The 20,468-nt window shown below is 41.8% G+C and overlaps 1 protein-coding gene across 5 annotated transcripts; it reads right to left on the reverse strand.

Moving 5' to 3' along the window:
• Positions 1-4,300: 4,300 nt before the first annotated feature.
• ccdc9 (coiled-coil domain containing 9) lies at positions 4,301-20,092 on the reverse strand. 5 transcript variants are annotated; one of them, XM_077566424.1, is made up of 16 exons: positions 19,960-20,092; positions 19,141-19,203; positions 18,233-18,337; positions 17,975-18,133; positions 16,112-16,465; positions 15,944-16,027; positions 14,319-14,483; positions 13,943-14,124; positions 13,782-13,843; positions 12,508-12,552; positions 9,213-9,324; positions 8,554-8,656; positions 8,034-8,481; positions 7,519-7,713; positions 6,458-6,649; positions 4,301-5,021 (listed from the first exon to the last, which is right to left on the reverse strand). In XM_077566424.1, the coding sequence occupies exons 2-16, from the start codon at positions 19,141-19,143 to the stop codon at positions 5,017-5,019; spliced, it is 2,214 nt and encodes a 737-aa protein (XP_077422550.1). In that variant the 5' UTR covers positions 19,144-19,203; positions 19,960-20,092; the 3' UTR covers positions 4,301-5,016. The 5 variants fall into 5 exon arrangements, with proteins under 5 accessions (XP_077422550.1, XP_077422549.1, XP_077422548.1 ...); XM_077566423.1 differs by lacking the exon at positions 4,301-5,021 and having other exon boundaries at positions 6,305-6,649; positions 9,213-9,321; XM_077566422.1 differs by lacking the exon at positions 4,301-5,021 and having other exon boundaries at positions 6,305-6,649.
• Positions 20,093-20,468: the final 376 nt, after the last annotated feature.

The following is a 20,468-nucleotide window of genomic DNA, read 5'->3' on the forward strand; positions in this document are numbered from 1 at the left end:
CCATTGAAGTATTTCATTTTGATGCAAGTTACGGGCACTGCTCCCACGGTGAAACACCACCACACTGTGTTCAAAACATGTACTGCATAATTGAGTATTATTTTAGTTTATCTTAACCAAAGTACAGTAAACGTCCCTTCGTCATGGGTTCTGGATTTGCTGTCCCACAATTTGGCAGATTTTTATTTTTGTCTAGCAACAACAGTATTTTGGTCTAACTTTTTTTTAGATTTTTTTTAAAGAACAAAAAGCAGGAATATTTTCATTGTTAAAATAATACATTTTAACTAAGTAGTGTATTGTTATACACTATTCTAGTGTGTAGCCTGTAGGACATACAGTAAAAACAAAACAAAAAACAAACAAAAAATCTCTCAAATTTTAGGAGTGGAGATACTGGGATCTGGTACAAACCAAGGGATGGGCAAGAAAACAATACCAGGTAACGTATCAGGCCGATACCAGCCTTATTTCAAGGTATCAGATACTCATCAAGGCTGCCGATACTGCCCACTGATGCTAAAGGCAAAAAAATCTGACATTGAGTTAGTGCTCCTCACCAGTAAGATGGAATAAAAATTTCAAATGCACTGTATTTTCTTTTTTCTCACGTATAAACTCCTACAGGCTTATTCATTATTTGGTCAGTTTTGTTTAGGAGACCATACACCACGGTGCACCAGATCACGGTGACATCACAATAAAGACACATACACAGGAATAAATGCATAGTTTATCATCATAATCATTGTCGCAATCAACAAAACAGTCACTCCAAGCAGAGACAGTGCTGTCACATCGTACAGTCGAGCTCCATCCACAGCGACGCTACAGTGGGGGGGTGGTTGCCCAACCCGCCTGAAATACAAAGATACTAGATTATACCGAGGCTACGTCTTCCGCTACACTGGAGATATTACCTGAATAGTACGGCCAACAAGTCTTAAATCAGTGCACAGAGTGAGACGTTGGCTCATTAGTGACAAGCTATGTTCTAAAAGGGCTACGGCATTCCGCTGTGAAAGGCAAGTTTCCCCAAACAGAAGATCCCAGGTCTATTATGAAAGGGGTTTGAGTCGTCGGCAAGATCACAAAGGCTGAATTATTTGAAGCCACTTGTATTAAATTTAAGACATTATATGAATAAAATGTGATCTAAATGTGTGAAGAAAAAAAATGTATGGCTATGGTTTATCGTGTTTGATCATCAAGTTCAAAGCTTATTTGCCGGCCTAAATTGTCAAATTCAGGTCTTATTAGTGGGGCCCAAGTGATTTTTATTTTATTAAATTTTTTAAGTCAATGTCATTACCAATATTTGGCAGAATAAAAAATCTGATAACCAATTAATTATAAAAAATATATGACAAATTAATTCAAAAGTGTTAATAGCCAATTATATTGGCGGCGAATTAATCGGTCAGGCCTACTTATTAAAGCCCATTTTTGATCAAATGAATGACATTACTAGAAGAAAATGTGGTGACTCCCATTGCATAGTTCTGCAAAATCTGAATTTATAAACCAAATTTGTATTAGTCAAATTTTAAAACCCTCTAAAGTGAATTCAAGATCATTTTTTCCCCCTCAAATATCAAACATTTGAAGGTAATTGCTTAAAACGTGTGCAAGGACTGACATCTAAGTAGGACTCACGAGCGGTGATATGGCGTTTAACTGTTTTTCATTGTTTCAGTTTTCTTGACTTTTTTGGTATATGAATCCCCTACTATATACAGCACAGTAAGAATTTGAGCATATTCGTTCGCATCAGCACTTATCTGGCACAATTGCATCATGAAGTTAGCTTGCTAGCTCTGCTGGTGTGGCTGCTTTAGAGCGCCTTGTTGTGAGAGGTTAACAACACTTCTTTTCTGTGGTGTATCAAATGCGGATATAATTTTTTTTTTTTACTTTACACAGATTTTAAGGACTTTTCTTGACTTTGTAGGCCAATTTTGATCAAATTTGAAGGTAGTGGTAAGGGTCCACAGGAAGGTTTTTCATGGTCAATAAAGTGTTCAATAAACTTTGGAGCAGGGGGTGGGGGGCTTCTTGATTGCAGAATTGGGATTTATACATTTTAAATAAAAACCTCAGCCTTAGAGATAATTTACGGTATAAATAAAGTGTTGAACAAGCTTTAAATTGAGCTGCATGGTTGCAAGTCAGGGTCTGTAAAAATTAAAAGTGGATGGGCAATCATAGAGGTCCTTCAAGGACAGTAGAAGGTTCAGGGCACTTTCTTGGCGCATCTTCCAGGAGATTATAATTACTTACAAATTCATCAACACACCTCCACTAAACCACTATAATAGGAGAGAATGGGGAAATGTTCGATTAAAAAAATAAAGCTACTGGAGGTAGCAGTAAGGGTCCACAGGGAGGTCCTTCAAGGTAAACAAAGTGTTTAACTATCTTTAAAAGATGGTTGGGGGTACAAAGTTGCTGAAACAGGATTTGTACATAATAAAAATAACCCTTTTGGGGCGCCATTCCTGAAGGTCTTTCAAGGTAAATACATTGTTTAACTAGCTTTAAGGGGATGGCTACATAGCTGCTGAGTCAGGATTTGTAAATAACAGAAACCTTTAGGAGTCCATTCCTGGAGGTCCTTCAAGGTAAATAAACCGTTTAACTAGCGTCACTGCAAGGTCAATGTTAAATCCTGGACGTCCTTCAAGGACAGAAAAAGGTTGAGGGCACTTCGGAGTCTTTTTGATGCATCCTTCACCATCACCCTCCCCTCCTTCCTCCGGTGCCCCCCATCCACCCGTGCGTGCTCCTGCCGCAGCCTCCTCACCTCACGCAAAGCCCGCTCGGTCATCCGAATTTAGGCGCGCAGTCGGTGCGGTTGTGCGGCTCGGTGACAGCAGAGCCGCTGATGCTGGTGCTGTTGTTGTGCGGGCCAGGCTTCCAGAAGAAGACGTAGTAGATGACCAAGATGAAAGCGGCCACGGACACGCACATGAAATAGGCGATGGCCATAGCCACTTTGACCCACACCTTGGCGGACATGCTGGCGTGCTTGGCGCGCGGCTCCCCCGGGTAGCTGGGCCTCCGCTTGGGGTCGCCGTTCAGCTTGTCCACGGTGATGCTGGCCCCTCCGTCGGCTGCTTTCATCTTGCGAGTGGAGCCACTTCCCCCACCGGCGTGGAGCTCATCTGAGGCGGGACGGTGTACGGAGCCGAGACGCCCCCTCGGTTCCTCGATCTCCAGCACTGGCCGGGACGCAGGGTGGGCGGCGTGGCGAGACGCTCGACTGCCAACAGTTCCAGTGATGCTGCTTCGGTCGCTCGTCCTCTGCGTGGTGCGGGACAAGTGAACTCAAGCAGAATCTCATCCGCGGGACGGGACAGCTGTCAAGCCCGCCTTAAGATGGTCAGTCGTTTCCGGGACTCGTTTCAAAATAAAAGTAACTCCAGGAAATTAAAAACAAAGGCTCCCAAACCACAACTCGCCTCACAGTTGAGTTCTTATGAACACTTACTTGATTTGTCTGTGAAGTTATTGGCGGGGAGGTGTGTCCATGTTCCACAAAAATACTATCGTCTTGAGCACTCGGTTGTTTTCTATTCTAATCCAAGCTCTGCTTCCACTACTACTAGTGGTTCTCAAACTTCTTCCATCAAGGTCTACCACCTCACAAAAAAAAAAAATCCTTAACACTTCAAGTACTATAGTCCTTTTATTCTCTCACTCAATGTTTTATCCCCCACACTTTCCCATGTTTTATCATTGTTCACATTTCACTTTTTTACTTATTTAATTTTTTAACTAGCATTAAATAGTATATTGCTTTAAATATTGTTGCTGCTGTAAAGAACTGCGTGAAAATTTTTCCTTGAGTAAAGGTTGGTCAGGAGTAAAACAAATTATGCTAAAGGTCGCGTCAAGGTTGTATTGAGGCACTTTTACTAAACATTTTCAGATTTAGAATAACCTATACTAAGAATAATTCTGGGTCATCTCATTAGGATAGGAAACTAATACTATTGTTCTTAAGAAAGAGGAGCATCATTTCCGGCTCACCTAAACTTGACGCAGACGGACAAGAAACGATTGGGTCCTAATTTTGTCCCACAGTTTTTGTTGATAAACGTGCACCGCAACATAACAACACAAGTGGAGGCTGTAATCAAAAGCTAAATAAACACTCTTGCACCGATGAGTCACTTGCTTTGTTTCTGTCTTGCAAGGTCAAAATGGTCCACTGGCTGCAGCTTTAAACGCGTCAACGTGACGGATGAACAATGGTGGTTTGCATCGTAGCAAAAATTGACAAAGGTGGTCTCAAATGTTGCCATTTCAGTGTTTTTGTTTTTTTACTCAGATCTACATTTTAATTGAAGGCATGAGACAACAAAGCAGCTTCTTTTCATGAATGAGTCTTTCAACATATACATGACAGAAAAGCAGTTTCTATGTATGCATATCTTGCATTATAAAAAGCTCAATTTATATCTGCCCCCCCCCCCCCCTTACATGTTCCATTCTGAGTGTCAATTATTGCAGTGATATGGGCGTTGCAGCAAACACTTTTAAATGTTCTTTTCGGACGGCAAACCTGATAAAAATGTATTTTGGTTACATTTTCAGATGTTAAAATGTACAAACGACTACAGAATGGTCATACATCAGAAAATGTATCATAATATTTGCCCAAAAGCGATAAAAAACTGGTATAAAAGTGTCTTGAAACAACCAAAGCCCATTAAAGGGTTTCTGTAAATAAAAGCTCACTACAGACTGATTGGCCTCTGCAGCCTTGTGATTGGTTGACCTCAGGTGAGGGGGGCGTTGGATTCAGCTGATTCCAGCAGCTCCATTTCAAGATTTTTTTTTTCTCTTCCCGCCGCTGATAGGGGGGCAAAAGAAAGAGTGAGACATAAAAACGACGACGGTGAGATAACCTTCTCCGCAGACAGACTGTGTGAATGCAAACACGGTTTGAGAGTCCCCTCCCGCCCTTCTTTCTTGGAAACGCGTGACATCACTCCAGCGATGGTGTCATCTTTAGACTGTTGACACAAAGAAAATTAGGAGTGGAAAATATTTGTTGTTTTTCACCAAAAAATAAAAGAGCCTTTTGCGTCACAGTTTTTGAGGTTCCGAGTTTGAATGTGGGCTAATGAAGTCATCGTGGACACGTAACCGTCTCTGGGCCTCAAATCAGCCAGCATTTTGTTTCCATTTGGCTCTCAGATGTATTTTGGTTCTTGTGTGACAACGTGGACTGCTATGTTAGCGATAGCGAGCTAGCTAGCGATAACACTTGGACATTTTATGTTAAAGAAGGTTACATTGCTTCCAACGCATGAACATTAGACTTCTGCAATCATGTAAGAATTTGACTTACACATTTCCAGTGCAGTTAATGAATTACAGTATTGTAACTAGAACTGATCTAAATGGATTTTTTTTTTTAATTTTTTTTTTTTTTTATTGAAGTCAACCAACCAAATGGACGTTCAGAGTTCCGTTTTCGTGGTAGCTGTGCATAGTATCAAGTAGTAAGCAAATTATATTTATACAAATGAAAGTCTGCTGTAATTTTGCAACACGCTTTAGTGTTGGTGTGTCATCCATCTTGTGACTTAATCCAATCGCGCTTCAGCACTTTGCTCATTTCCTGGCAAAAACCTAATTGTGCCTCTCATCTCAGCAATTCTCTGGTTTCCTGTTCCCCCGCCCTGAGCCGGCATAACAACAAAAACAGCGAGGAGGAGACACCACAATGAGGTCGATTGACTTCTCAATCAAACGAGGGCTTTTAAAGCTAGCAAAGACACCACTAGGTCCCGACAGCAAAGTATTTTGTTCTATGTCAATCAATCAGTCAGCAAATCAATAGTAGCATGGGCGCTTCTGCGACAACTTCTCAAGTCGTCCATTAGCCCAAGTGATGCCACCGCAGCCGCAAGCTGAGTGCGAGCGGCAGTGCTCGCTAATGGTCGTCCCAATGGGCTGGGAAAACACATTATGCAACTCAAGAGACTTTACTTTGCCACTTTTGATTCCTGGGAAATGTGACTGGACACATTGCTTAATACAACCACAGTTAAAGTGCAACCCTTAGTTGAACCTAAATTATAAATTGTTTGTCTTTCAATGTGTTTGTTGTCTTTCAATTTTTCCCTCCCAATTGTTCTAGTCTTCAAAGACATTTTGGACAATTCTATGCTTCCGATTTTGTGGGGCCACTTTGAAAAAGATCTTTTTTGGGTGCCAGAATTCAGTGTGGAAGAATATACATATCCAGCAAGATGCTGAGATAAAAAAATAAAAATAAAAATCAGTTCACTTCTGGGTGGTAAGTATAGTAATTTATTGAGAATTGAGTTTGCATGGAATTTATGATTAATGGTGCCTTGAAGAAACTGTCGCAAAATGTAATCAAATGTCCCTCCCTCATCGCAACAGCTTTATGTTTGTCATTGAATCGGCAGTAGCAAACCTGTGGAGGGCTGCTCTGAGGACGCCTGCTCTGAGGACGCCTCCGCTGTGGTAGCGGCACCCGCGTTCACATCGTCCGTGTCGTCGTCTTTGACATCTTTGTTGTCTTTCTCGCCTTCCGCTTCAGTTGTGCTTTCTGCTTCGGTGGGCTCGCTTACCAGGACGGTGGGTGCTGATGGACTTTCTGCTTTGTCTACAAACAAACAAATGACTGGTCGATGGACGCTTGAGAAAAATAATTTAACTGATCTTTTTTTTTTCAAGGTTCACTTTTCCATGTATTTTTTAACACACAAAAGCAATAAATTAATCTGTATATTACAACAGACAATATCAGATTTATTTTCCATAAGTGTTTTGGTCCAAAATAAACACAAACGAAAATGAAAGAGTTTATCTAATTCAATTATCGTTGCTAACTAAACACTTTGACCAGCGATCTTTTAAGCGTGCACTACGACAGCTTCACAATATTCTACAAAGTGCAGCGCAAACAAAAGTCGGTAAATCATAAATCATATATATGCAAATAAATATGTGGCTTTTATCACTTCAACTTTCCATGTTTCATGAAATAATCATGTGGACTGCACTTCAGCCCTGAAATCATTTAGACATGGTAACTAACTAACAAACTAAATAAATAAATAAACTAAAAAATATACATTAAAAAAATAAGGCCTAACAACCCACGGAAATAAAGCATTTGTTTTTTCCAAATTGCAGATTTTGCGATTTGAAAGCTGCAATCTGCTACATTGCGATGTCGATTTCAACTTAATTAAATGGTTCAGCCCTCGTCTGATTCATGCTGCTTAAAACACACACACACACACACACACACACACACACACACACACACACACACACACACACACACACACACACACACACACACACACACACACACACACACACACACACACACACACACACACACACACACACACACACACACACACACACACACACACACACACACACACACACACACACACACACACACACACACACACACACACACACACACACACACACACACACACAGGAGTCATTGATAACCTTGCGAGGGGGTGTCAGGCACATCTTGATGGTCTTCAGCGACATCCGGGGCGGTGGCGTCGGAGACATCTGATGGAGCGTGTTCAGACGGCGATGCCTCTGACGTGACCAAGGGAACAACAGCCTCCGGCTCAGATTCCAGGACGACTTCTGTCGTTTCCGGAGGTGCTGGAACCGATGTGGTGCCAGAGGGAACTGAAAGGGAGAGTTAAAATAATGCATTTACATGTATGAGATGTGACAATATATTTATATATTTTTTAAAGATGACAATGCTAGTTGGCCGGCTTCTGATGTCATGGGGAATATCTTGCCCACTGGTCTGCTATCATATTGTTCACTTCTCTCACTCTGTGAACCTTTTTCAGGCCTTTGTGTATCATACTGTAGTCACTTTGTCACTTCTATTACCCTGTGCTTTTTTCAGGCATTCCATGCGGCACACACACTACTGTTACTCTGTGATTGTCTTTCCAGACTCAAAATAAGAATAATCAGGCGTGTGTCAGAAGTACCCGTGTTCTCCTTGATGGGTTCGGCGGTCTCCTCCTGCTCCTTCTTTTGTGGAGGGCTGCTCTCAGTACTAGGAGGTTTCAAGGGGCTCTCCGCTCCCATGCTGCTCCGTGGCGACAGCATCTCCATTTCCTCCCCCCAGTCCGACACAGGTTGGTGTCCTTCCAGCAGCTGGAATGGGCTGATGGGCTTTCCCACCTCTGGGGGATTCTGTGAAGTCGCCTGGGGTGAGGGGATGTGGACCTTGGGTCTTGGTGTACGCTGCTCCTGAGGGCTTTCGGCAGACACCGGCGGGGAGCGAGGCGAGGGGGACGCGGGGGAGCCGTGGTCCTTGTCGGCTTCCTCTTTCCCTGCGTCTTTCTTCTCGTCTTCGTCGGACACTTCCTCCTCACCCTCGCTGGTGTCCTCCCACTGGTCGTCGTCCTGCTCTTCGTCTTCTGCCTGCTCCACCTGAGAAAAGACGGGAGGGAGTTACAGGATGTTATAACGCAAGCATGTCCTCCCTCCCTTCCTGCTGCCCACCTTCTGTGTTGGCTCAGGTGTGGACGTCTCCTTTTTCTTGGGTTTGTCTTTTTTCTCATTCTCCTCATCTTCCTTCTCTCCTTCCCAGCGATTGTCATGCATACTGTAAAAAAAAAAAAAAAAAGTCCATGTCCACTTAATGACATTCTGTTTTTCCACATGTAGCATTAAATATGTAGCCAAACAACCAGTGAAAGCATCTTTTAGAACAGTACATTTTGAATGAGCATCTCCATTGGCTGTTAAAACTGTCAATCAAAACATGCACTTTTTTTAGACTCCAGTCCTGATGTTTAAACTAATGGTTTAATTAAAGGATGTAAAAAAAAAAAGCCTTTTATTGGCTTCCCCTCCTTGACGACTGGTTGCTAATATTGCTAATGTTGCTAAAGTGGAATCCAAAGTTAAGCTCCCCAAAAGTGGAACAACCTGGTGTTCACCCAGACTGTTGAGGTAAAATTCTGCTTCAGAAGTCAAACGCAATAGAGCTCAAAGCAAGGTTTTAGCTCGTGAAATATTAAATGTGATTTAAAAAACATACCAACTGATAAAATCATTTATAGCAACACTAGAACAGATAAATTGTTTTGAAAAGCAATCTGGGATGCATGTATTGTGTTCCACTGCAACGTTGCTAAAGTTTAAAATCGGTGTTCTACCTGTAGCTTGGCTTCCATCCTCTCCCTTTCCCTCGGCTCCGCTCCCCTCGAGGCCCCTGGGACAGGAAGTCGCCGAATGTGGGCGTCTTTGGGGGACGCTTGCCATCATCTGCTGGAGGGAAACGTCGCAAAATGTCAAACACAAAGCACATGTCGTGTCAGTAGGACAGGTCACACACGCATGCAACTCAACACACGATGACAGTGAGTTTATATCAAGGGTGAGTTTTAAAACGGGCAGTTGAAGCAGCTCATTTATAGGAGTAAAAACAAACAACCAAAAACAGTGAATATATAAAATTGTTTATTTTTATGTTAAAATAATTCATTCCCGTTTTAGAATCATCCATCAATTCTCGGAACTTATTGTAATTAACCAATTGCTAAAAAAGTCAAATAAAATGTGATTTCCTTCAATAATATTAATTTATTTTATTAGTTACAATAAATAAATCAACCAATTGTTCAATGAAATAAATAAATAGTACTGAATAAGACCCCAGAGGGAGTGGCACAGGCACAATGAATTAATTGATGCAGAAGCTGTTTAATTCTTCACATTCTATAATTCTTTAGGATGCAATTTTTCTTAATAAAAAAAAAAAAACATTACAACCATTTCTGTATTTTTTTTTGGGGGGGGGGGGACAGATTAAAGGCTTTTCTATTTATTTCAATGGTGAAAGATGATTTGAGATACAAATGTTTTCATTTACATATGCTGTAACAGCGAATTAAACCCGTACCTCAAGGCGCGCCGCTACTGCATATGCTCGGGGGGTTGAACTAAAAAAAAAAAAAACTTAATGGGCCTCATTTAGCTGGCGGGCCATACTTCGCTCAACCCTGGTTGACCTTAACTACGCTGAGGTCTGCATGAAAGATTGTGATTAAGAAGAGACAACCAGTCAACAAAACGTCACATATGGAACTTCAGAACCTTCCGGGATTTGCCTTTTCTGACAAAAGGATGGTAGGAAATTGTCATCTTAACCAAGAAATGGGGAAAAAAAATGGACATAAAGATAAGTATAAAGCAAAGAAGTGGGAGGTAAGGATGAGCAGTAGAGAGGAAGGTCACAGCCTAAAAGCTTTGCAGGGATGGAGGAGGAGAGGCGGGATAAGTGCTTGAAGAGCGAGGCGGGAGGTGATGAAAAGGTTACAAAGAGAAGGCGGGAAGCGGTATCAGCCAGGGGAGCAAAAAGTCTCAAAGAGACGCGAGCTGAGGACATCGGAGTCATTCGGCCAATTAAGAGGCAGTGAGTGATGTAATACAGACGCCACTTCTTCCACTTAAGAGTCTGGCAAACGCTCAGAAAGCGGCGCTAAAAATAATTCTCAGCTTTGAACCTTCATACCCATCATGGCTAATGCCGACCACTCTTCACCCACATCTCTCTCGCGTGTGAGTAAATGAGAGCGAGAGACCAACAATGGGAGTGAGTGAGTGCGTGTGAGAGACAGCGAGTAAGCAAATGAAAGGAATGAATTCTGTCTGTTAGCGAGAGCCACTACATCGTGATAACTTACATTGATGTTTCTGCATCTGGCAATTTATTATTATATTATATTATTAGTATGGGATTTTTTTTTAATGGGCTTTAGGTGAACTGATGAATACACACACGCTCGCACGCACATACACATACTCACCCACATATAAAAAAAAGGGCATATATATATATATATATATATATATATATATATATATATATATATATATATATATATATATATATATATATATGTGTGTATATGTGTATATATATATATATGTATATGTATTTAAAAAAAAATAAAAATAAAAAAATAAAAATTATTAAATTTTTTTTAATTGATTTGTTGGATTTTTAAAAAAAAAAAAAAAAAAAAGGAGAGCAATGATGATGTCAAATCGAATGAACAATACTGAGCTCTCCTGTAAAAAAAAAAAAAAAAAAAAAAGCAAATGAAAGGTTATGGACATGAGGGCGTGTGCAATAGGGCCCAGCGCTAGTTTATTTTGTTAATATAAATAAAAAATAATAAAAAAATGTTAGAAAGAAATCCATCCATCCGTTCACTCATTCATTTCCCCTGCTTATCTGGGATCGGGTCATAGAGGCAGAAGCTTTAGTACAGTGTTAGTTAGTGAATGTGAATTGGCAGATGTGTGATTGAGATTCACCCACATACAACGCGAGTCTGAATGGGACAGCGTGAGCGAGAAATGAGAGTGAATGAATGAGGGAGCGCGCGAGTATCTGTGCATGGTGGGTCCCAGTGTGACCCAATGCTCAACATGCCAGAAACCGACAGCTACTAAATCACCAAAACACTTCCGGACTGAATCCTTCTACAAAAGTTCAACATTTTACCACTTGAAACAACCTCTAAGGTCTTATTACGTGTCTCTTATCGCCATTTCCCTTCAGGAAGTGTCCCAAAAAGCCAAATACACATGCAGAGTTAATCCTTTAATGCCGGCTGAAATGAAGCTGAGTGAGGAGCACATTGAAGGCATTTGATCTTGAAGGCACCACAGAGCTTGATTTAACTCTTTGACTGCCAAAAACGTTAAATAACGTTTAGTAAAATCCTATGGAGTGCCAAAGACGTTAAAAGACGTTTGTTTCAAAACAGAGGTGAAACTAACTATTTTCTATTGTTGATTACTGAAAAACGGAATAAGGTAGAAACAAACTTTTTTTTCTGATGAAAGATGAGAGTCCAATCTTTCATTTGGTAGTATGTGTGTTTCCATAGTCCAAACACATAATCTTCTATGGACCTTGAAAGATCAGTCAAAATGCTTAAAATCGGCTGGCACCCACGGCATCCCTTTTCTGAAAAAGTCTGGCAGTCAAAGAGTTAAACAGCCCATAAGATGATTTGATGTCGGCTCATCAGGTGGCCTGGCTGTGTGATACCACTCATCTCCTTACGAGGCATCGACGAGTCAGTGTTGCGTGAAGGGGGAATGTAATTACAGCTGGAGACCATAAACATGATGAGTGCCACTACTTTCATTTGGCTGCTCGGATGAAAATGTCACCCTCTCAAGTAATGACAAAACCTGGTGGTGTGCTGCCACCTGCTGGATTGGGGTGTAAAACGAGGCAACAAAATGGAGGAAAACGAAGAGGTTTGGTCCTGTGATGCATGCACAACACAAACTCACGCTCGAAACACAACACGCACAATGCACCAGCCACAAACACACAGTCGTGCAAACACACACACACACACACCATGAATACATGCAAGCACGCACACACCACAGTGCAACCGTCAGCAGCCCACACTGGGGTCTAACCTGAGGCTCTGCCCCGAGGCTCGCTGCCAAAGTTACGCCCTCGGACTGCAGGGAGGACACACAAAGACACCTCCGCATCACTCATCAGGGGGGAATGACATCACAGATGCATTGTGGGTAATCGGTCATTACTCAGTATGGGTCCAGGACCCTTATGAGGTCTCCAGGAAGAACTCAACGCCACTTAGCTAATGAGCTTAATTAACGGCCGCACACATCAATCGGTACATGCTGTGTGGTATTTGTGACAAAAGTGTTGGGACACCGACAGGAAGAACATGGGACGCTCGTGTTCCCTGCTTCTGGGGAGATATTGGGAAAGACGTTCGGAGTGTATGCGACGTTTCCTTAGCCCATTTGTAAGAGTGGAGAATCAAGATTGCATTAATGGACCTAGTTTTATGCAGGGGGAACAGAAGAGGAAACAAACAGTGAGTGAGTGAGTGAGTCTGGGCAAGAATGTGTGACAGTGAGTGAGCGAGTAAGAGTATGTGTATGACAGGGATGTGATTTGACCAAAGTGAAATTATCTGAAAATTTAGTCGGGGGTCTGGGGGCAAAGTACTTTCAATGCACTCACTCACATGACAAAGAAATAGACAAAACAACAGCATAAATTTTCAATGTATATTGAACTATCCCATATAAAATGGCAGTTTTAGTCAACTCAAAATCAGTCACATTCAAAAACATTGGACTGCCTTTGCTTTTAAAAACTATCACTGAGAATATCATCATATCTAACTAATGTGATTACTAAGTTAACACATAAATAATGTTGAGGGGTTCAAATTTCATGAATAAATAATTGTATCATGACCAAATGAAAAGTAACTCATATTAGAGCATACCACAAATGTCTTTGTTATAGCAGAAGATGTTATCTGTCGGAGTCATGTGCATAGACAATGAAATACAAAAACAAAACAAAAAAAAAAACGGATTTTTTTTTTGGGGGGGGGGGGGGAGATAAAAAAAAAAAGCGGAATTCCGCGAATTAGCGGAAAAATCACATCCCTGGAGCAAGTTAATGTGAGAGCAAGCAAAGGTGATCGTGTGAGAGCCCCAGGGAAGAGTGATTGAGTGGGCGACCAGGATCACAAACTCTTATAAAAAGATCCAAATCACATTCAACCCACAAATGTTAATCATGTGATGAAAAAAAAAAGAAAAAAAGGCTCCAATTGGAAAACAACCCCAATTTTAAGCACGTCCCAATACTTCTGCCCCTAAAGTATATGGTGTGTTATGTTACCACGGCAACAGTAACATACCTCTCCTGCCACCCTGCTCTGGCGTGCCGCCCTCTGCCACCACATTTGCTTCCTCTTTGAACCTGTCAACGAAAAAAAAAAAAAAAAGAGGTTTTGGTCTGTACATAGATTTAATGAGCATGCATTTCAGTGGAGGCCGCCACCACTGCTTCATGTCTTACATGTTGTCCGTCTTCTGTGCGTCCCACTCCCGCCTCCACTGTCCCGTGGCGTTGCGGTGGCGCGCCAGTCGCTCCTCATCGATCTGCTCGCGCTCCTTTTTCCAGCGCAGGTACTCAGCTCGCTCGCGGCCCGTCATGGACATGGTCATATCCATCGAACCTTTGGGGCCAGGACGCCGACTCTGTAGGGGGGAAATACAACATTTAAGTGTTTTTGACTCACAGTGTCATAATTGCATGCCTCCTGGATTTATTAGGAAAATTTAGTCCCTGAGGTCAGGATAAAGTTTTTTGTTTTAAATGGAGTCCCAGTGGGCTGAAGCGGGATATATTTTCCTTTTTTTTTTTTTTTTATCCATCTCTGCGTTTGACTCACGGTCCATTCTTTCTCCAGGTCGCCGCCGGTCTTGACATTGTCAAAGTCCAGCCCGCCCCAGTTGCGCACGTGTCTCCTGCTGCCCTCCTTGCGGTCCATGTCCGGGGCCGGGCCAGAGCGACGCGGGTCGTCTAGAAAGTTGCGGAGGGGCTTATCGCTGTCTGCCTGAGGACGGAAAATGTCAGCACTGTAAATAGACAAGGTGGGCCATATATTTTTTTTACACATAGGGTATGTATACCTACAATACCTAAGGTATCTAAAACATAAAAAATATATATATTTCACATTTTTCGATGTATGGAAACACCCTGAATATTGTAAGAAAACAACCAGTTGCGGCCCCTACTGGCACGTGTACTGATACATATACATACATTGCTGACCATAATCATGTTTTTTTTGTTGACGGGTTCCAGGAGCAAGCGAATGTGGATGTAGGTTAAGGCAAGGTGGCAGGAGGGTTAAATTAATGTTGCCATGGTAACACAGCACACCATACATTTGAGTTAACAAATGTACTGGGACACACAAATAAGGGGCACATTTTAGGGATGTGATTTGACCAAAGTGAAATTATCTGAAAATTTAGCCGGGGGTCTGGGGACCGCTGGCACCCAGCTAGGTCCAGGGCAGTGCCCTGGTGGGGGGACACGGGGGGCAAAGCCCCCCGGAGCTCATGGGTTTTCCGTGTTTTTAAGTACTTTCAATGCACTCACATGACAAAGAAATAGACAAAACAACAGCATAAATTTTCAATGTATATTAAACTATCCCATATAAAATGGCAGTTTTAGTCAACTCAAAATCAGTCACATTCAAAAACATTGGACTGCCTTTGCTTTTAAAAACTATCACTGAGAATATCATCATATCTAACTAATGTGATTACTAAGTTAACACATAAATAATGTTGAAGAGTTCAAATTTCATGAACAAATAATTGTATCATGACCAAATGAAAAGTAACTCATATTAGAGCATACCACAAATGTCTTTGTTATAGCAGAAGATGTTATCTGTCAGAGTCATGTGCATACACAATGAACTACAAAAAAAAAAAAATAATAATAATAAAAAAAATAATAATAATATTTTTTTTGGGGGGGGGGGATAAAAAAAAATCGGAATTCCGCGAATTAGCGGAAAAATCACATCCCTGGTTTTCGTTTATTTAAAGGCCTCCAAAGAACTGTTTTTCCATCTAGGCACCCGTATGTGTGCCAGTGCTCTGCGTTCCACTGGGCTCTTTTTCTCATGTGCAAACAATATGAAAACTATTCTGCTGCTGTTGTCTGTTTCTTAGTAGGAATTAAAACAGCGACTTCATTTTTATTACTTATTTACGTTAAAACAGTCGCTGGAAGGGTTGTAAAAAGTACCTTTTGTATAGCAACCGAATCACAAACTTGAAAATAGTGACTCTGCTTTCATAAGCTATGGCCTCTCTGTTCACAGCCAAGTTGTTAGTGTAAGCAGTTCATGTCAGCAGATGCTTTTTGAACTACAGAAGCTGTAAAAATAAATAAATAAAAGTCCTGACAAGACAAATTAGCTAATAAAATGGATAAATCCTCCAAGATGGGCAAAAATGAATACATATGTAATCCAAATGTGTTTGTTACCCGCTGTCCTCTCTCATATTCCGCTATTTTCTCCATTTCTTCATTCATCTTTTCAATGTTATGTCGCCTCTTCTCTTCCCATTCCTGCTCAGGATGAAGGAAACGTGTCACAACTAGTAAAAAAAACAAAAAGACAACACAATACAATTTTATAAAAAGTAGATTCACCTTGGACTTCCTGTCCCCGCCACCTGGTGTCCCTCCTGCGTCTCCTCCTCCTCCGCCGCCGCCTCCTACTCCTCCTTCGCCTCCTCCGGGTCCTCCCCTTCCCCTCCTTCTTCCTCTTCGTCCTCCTGCTTCACCCGGCTCTCCATCTCTGGGTGTGCGTGGTTCCCACGCTCTCCTCTCTTGGCGGACCCCGCCTCCTCCTCTGGGGGTCCCCCCCCCCCTTGGCATCCGGCCGGAGCCCATCCTCCTGGGGGGGCTGTGGCCGTCGCTGGGCCCTCGGGGGCCGTCATTCTCCTCAGAAGCTCTGCGGCCGCGGGGCGTGGAGGCCTTCCAGTCGTCCACCACTCGCTTGTCCTGCAGCAAACAAGAAGTGGTTGGCCTTTTAGTGCTATTAGCGAGGTAGTTGAGTGTGGCATTTTTAAATATTTGAACCAGAAAGCGGAATTAATCCTCCCTTGGTGCTTTTTAATGAGCTCTTCTGTCTGTGAGATGGATTATGCAAAAACACAATGTGATACTGATGATGGGGGGAGGAAAAAGGGAAGAAAGACTCATGAAACATGGCTGAACATTTTAGTACACGCACTTGCTTTACAAAACTTTTTATTAAACAGTTTTTCTTCCACCTCGATTTTTTGGCCATTTTCTGCATGACATGCACGCAACTCACGGCCAACAACAAGGCGCTCTAAAGCAGTCACAACAGAAGACTGTCTGAAGGGTAGAGTGGCTGTCTTTCAAAGGCCAACTTGCCCTAGAGATTTTATTTGATTCCCTTTAAACGCTGTATACACGCATGACGTACAATCTGTCCATGACATATAATCAATGCGACTGCTCCTCCTACCAGCTATGAATGATAACTGCAACCTTAAATGATATAAATAAACAACAGATGAGGCAAGTTGTAGTTGTGCATATGAAGTGATGGCAAAAGTAGATGTGTTGCAATGTGGATGAGTCCAGTGCCATTTTTCTTCATAAATACATTTTTATATTGACATGCAGACCACAATTGTTCCACCTTCATGAAGGTCTGCACTCAAAAAGTGCCTCTATCGTTTCTAGTCTCAGCCTTTGGCTTTATTAATAAATCTAATTTTCTTTAAGGTATAGTTGTACACTTAGTAGATGTAAAACATAAAATACATTCGATGAATGAATGAAAACGTTTTTAAACAAGCGCCGGATTTCTGGAGGCTCAACTTCCAGATCAAACTGGCGATCAAAATTGAAGCGTGGCCTACCTTCTGGCGAGCGTGTGACGCATACAGAACAGGACATAAACGCGAGATATAAACAAATTACAGCTCGTGTGTGGACTTTATAGCATTATGTTGATGCCGCTGTCGGGGAAGGTTGTTCCGTGTAATGTTTATCTTTTTACAAGGCACGCTGACAGCCTTACAAGAACACAGGCTAGGCCCTCCATGAAGCAAACGGCAAAACTACTCCAATGCCAGGCAATCTGATTGATAAATTATTTGATGCACTGCACTAGACAATTACATATTTCATGTTTTCCCCTGTTTACAAATTCCATAGATGGGCACTGTCTGTGCCTGGTCTTCATTAAAAACAATGATCAGATTTTTTTTATTTAACTATTGAGACTGTTTATGTACTGATTATAAGCAAACTCTGTAAGTGAAAAGTTCAAACACAATCTGTGACATGATGACAATTTTTACATCACAAGTTAATTAATTCATTTAAATTGAATCAATACCCAGCCCATTAAATGTCCATCATTTGTCATGAGTGCAGCTTTGTGTGAATGACAGAGTAAAAGATGACTGAAGTAATGACAACATAAACAGCAATGTTTCCAGGAAAAGAAAATCCCGGGTTCTACATTCTTACCCCCGTCGCCGGCGACTTGGACAGGTCAACCGTGACTGTGAAGTTTTCTTTCTCCAGCCTCCTACGGTATGGCTCTGCTGGTTCCTGGGCCCGGGGCTTGCGTGGCGTGGTGATGGCGATGCCCTCCTGCTCAGCCTTCTTCTTATCTTCTTCTATTTCCTGTTGGCAACAAGAACGCAGGCCAATGAGTCAACATTAAATGGCCCCAGGCATCCATTTTGTCTCTAACAGGAACATCTGTGAGTGTCGGCCACGTACTTGATAGCGCTTGACCAGAGCTTCGTTCTTCTTCCTCAGCGCTTCGATCCTTCGGTCCAACTCTGCGTCCTTCTCCTCCTTGGTTTTGAGGTCCACTGCTGAAGACTGACACACAAAAAGAATAAGAAAGTTATTAAATAGGAAAAAAGAACTAAACAGCAAAACGAGATATAAGAAGACAGAAAACAGATAAAGATACATGAGGTTTAGATGTTGGTAGACAAGAAAGGACACCAAAGACAGAAGAAGAGAAAAATAAGTAGACAGATTATGAAAAAAAGACACAACAGCATAAGAAAGACAGAAGATCACAAAAAGAAAAACTGACAAAAGACAGAATAAGATAGACAGAAGAAAAAAAAAACAGAACAACAAAGGAGTAAGTATAAGTATAAAAAACTTCTCATAAACACAAGCCAATGGGTGATTCATTCGAAACATGTCACTAGTGAAACAGCACCGACTAGTGGACGGGAAAACCTCTACATCAATGCCCCATGCCCCAAATAGACACCACCCATTTCACAACAGGGAAAATAAAACGGGTACAAAATTTAAATTACCTCAACTTATAGACACTATCATTCACAAAGAGGCAAGTGAGCCAAACCCTTTTGAAACTTGTTAATTAAAACAAAGCAGCACCTACCATAGCATTAAGGCAGCCTGATGATAAATTCCAGTGTGGCACTTGTTCCTCTAATGTTGCCTCATATCAAGACTTGCGCATTGTTACAGTCGAATGGTGTGTGTTCACGCCACGATGTTGTTATTTATTAGGGCCTGACTGATTAATTGACTCCTCTCTCCTGCTTCTTGTCTCTACTTTAACTGTTCCGCCCATTAAAAGGCAAAAAGCCCCCCCCCCCAAAAAAAATACTAAACAGAAGAAAAAAGGATGAACTCACCATGGCTGCTTCTGTTTTGTTGTTATACACGGGCGGCAGGCTGACTGTTTCTGAGATAATGCACTGAAAAAGAGACAACAGTCCATCAGTTCTTGAGAAAAGCATGTACATCTTACCACTATGCAGTTATATTTAAGTAACCAGCTTTACAACATTTACTCCGTATGTTTCGGTAGGTAGCAGAAAGTGTGTCAAAGCCACTGACGTTCTACTTGTGCTATGCAACGCTTACAGCACGTTTCTTAGATACATATATGTAATAAATTATTATTTTGAAATTTGCAATATTGTTTTACACCAAGTCACCATTCTGTTCACTACTACCTAACTTTATTTGCTTAGTTAGCAATTAATAATGTTTCACATTGACGAAGTAGTCATGCTGTCTGCATTATAATGGCAGTGGCAAGGCCATGCGAAGCTATTTTAAATCAAGCTAAACTAATCGGAGCTCAGGTGAGGTTAAGACAGATTTGCGCATGCGTGGAGGCAAATCCTTCACGAGGACCCGCGGCCAGGCGGCCAAAGTAGGGCGAATACGAGTCTCCAAATACACCATTTACATAATTTCAAACGCAACTTAAACAACCACATGTTTGAGAAACATCGTCGTCTACAGAGAGAGCTTTCCCGCTCTTTCCCAGACGCTTCGTAGGACAAATGTTTGACTTTAACGTAACGTAAGCACGAAGAGCCATGACACAAAGCGAGCCAGACAAACCAAGCCATAACGCCAATACGGACGACGTGCAGTAAAACAAACGAGTTAAACGACAACGCTGGCGGAATTAAAGTCGTGCTTTTTACAAAAATAATTACCTCGTCTAGACGTGCTGACGATGAATTTATACTAGCAGCCCCTTGCCACTTTCAGCACCCCAGGATGCCCACGTTATTTGGATTCCGGTGAGGTAAACTTCATTTCCTGCTAAAAAGTGAGACATGCTCAGCGGATTTAAAGGAACAGTGGCGCTAGTCTTGAACATGCTTGAGCGCTGATCTAGTTTATTTACATTTTAGCTGTAATATAATGTTTCATGTATAATTCACTGTTACGTTTCCGCTGTTTGTTTTGTTACTGTCTCCAATAAGCAAAAGTTGGCGTTAGAAAGCATTTTTTAAGGAACCCCAGAAAATGTAGTGCGGGCGTTTTCCAACGGATGGCGCTAGATGTCTACAAAGCCTACCTGTCTGTCTGTCTGTCTGTCTGCCTGCCTGCCTGCCTGCCTGCCTGCCTGCCTGCCTGCCTGCCTGTCTGTCTGTCTGTCTATCTATCCATCTATCCATCTATCTATCTATCTATCTATCTATCTATCTATCTATCTATC

The sequence above is a fragment of the Vanacampus margaritifer genome, chromosome 5 (genome assembly GCF_051991255.1).
Source record: "Vanacampus margaritifer isolate UIUO_Vmar chromosome 5, RoL_Vmar_1.0, whole genome shotgun sequence".
Taxonomy (NCBI): Eukaryota; Metazoa; Chordata; class Actinopteri; order Syngnathiformes; family Syngnathidae; genus Vanacampus; species Vanacampus margaritifer.

Bases quoted from the DNA above. Each gene is read 5' to 3' on its own strand.
- ccdc9 (XM_077566422.1), bottom strand. The intron at 14,484-15,943 runs GTAACAAACACA...TTCCGTCCTCAG, and splicing joins AATATGAGAGAGGACAGCGG to GCAGACAGCGATAAGCCCCT. The intron at 7,714-8,033 runs GTACTTCTGACA...TCTCCCTTTCAG, and splicing joins ACCCATCAAGGAGAACACGG to TTCCCTCTGGCACCACATCG.